This window comes from Terrapene carolina, unplaced genomic scaffold (genome assembly GCF_002925995.2).
Source record: "Terrapene carolina triunguis isolate 2854851 unplaced genomic scaffold, T_m_triunguis-2.0 Scaffold10482, whole genome shotgun sequence".
Lineage (NCBI taxonomy): Eukaryota > Metazoa > Chordata > Testudines > Emydidae > Terrapene > Terrapene triunguis.
The window spans coordinates 6,067-7,041 of NW_020674833.1; the positions used below are offsets into that span (position 1 = coordinate 6,067).

At 45.5% G+C, this 975-nt stretch overlaps 1 protein-coding gene across 1 annotated transcript in view; it reads left to right on the forward strand.

The window, feature by feature from the left end:
* LOC113408362 (olfactory receptor 10C1-like) overlaps positions 1-744 on the forward strand; it is an 859-nt gene extending 115 nt beyond the window's left edge. The window contains exon 2 of the mRNA XM_026661559.1: positions 3-744. Coding sequence (XP_026517344.1) covers positions 3-744 — 742 coding nt within the window. The remainder of the gene's footprint in view (positions 1-2) is intronic.
* The last annotated feature ends 231 nt before the right edge of the window (positions 745-975 follow it).

Sequence of the window (975 nt, forward strand, 5' to 3'; positions counted from 1 at the left end):
AGGAACTTGTCCTTCCTGGAGATCTGCTACACCTCAGTCACTCTGCCCAAGATGCTGGCCAACCTCCTCTCAGAAGACAAAACCATCTCCTTTGCTGGTTGTGCTGTACAAATGTATTTCTTTCTATTCTTTGGTGGAACAGAGTGCTTCCTCCTAGCTGCTATGGCCTATGACCGCTACTGTGCCATATGCAACCCACTGCGCTACACGGCCATCATGAATAAGAGGGTTTGCATCCAGCTGTCTGGTGGCTCATGGATCTGTGGCACGCTGGTGGCTCTGGAGCACACAATCTTTATCTTCACACTTCCTTTTTGTGGATCCAATGTTATCAACCACTTCTTGTGTGAGATCCAGCCGGTGCTGAAGCTGGTGTGCGGGGACACCTACTGGAATGAGATCCAGATCATCGTGGGTGCTGCTGTCATCCTCATTCTGCCATTGTTGCTGATCCTGGTCTCCTACACCTGTGTCATCTCCACCATCCTTAAAATTAGGTCTGCCAAAGGCAGGCGCAGAGCATTCTCCACCTGCTCCTCACACCTCATTGTGGTGACGTTGTTCTATGGGATGGCCCTTATCATGTACTTGCGCCCTAAGTCCAGCTTCTCTCCAGATATGAACAAGTTACTCTCTCTGTTCTACTCAGTGGTGACTCCAACCTTGAACCCCATTATCTACAGCCTCAGGAACAAGGAGGTGAAAGATGCCTTGCGGAAAACAGGCATGAAGATATTCAGTTAAGACAGAGATTATTGTCCTTCATCAGGTTTGTCATCCGTGGACTGTCTAAACTCTAACGGGACTTTACAGCTCTGAAGAGACCAAATGGCATCTGAACTCTACAAAGAATTTCCCTTTATCAAACTGGTCAACCTGTTCTGAAGTATTGTATTTCCAGGAAATTTTTGATTAATATTTTGAATGTTGACAAAACAAATGAGGAAAAATTATTTAATTTATTCATTTGAAATC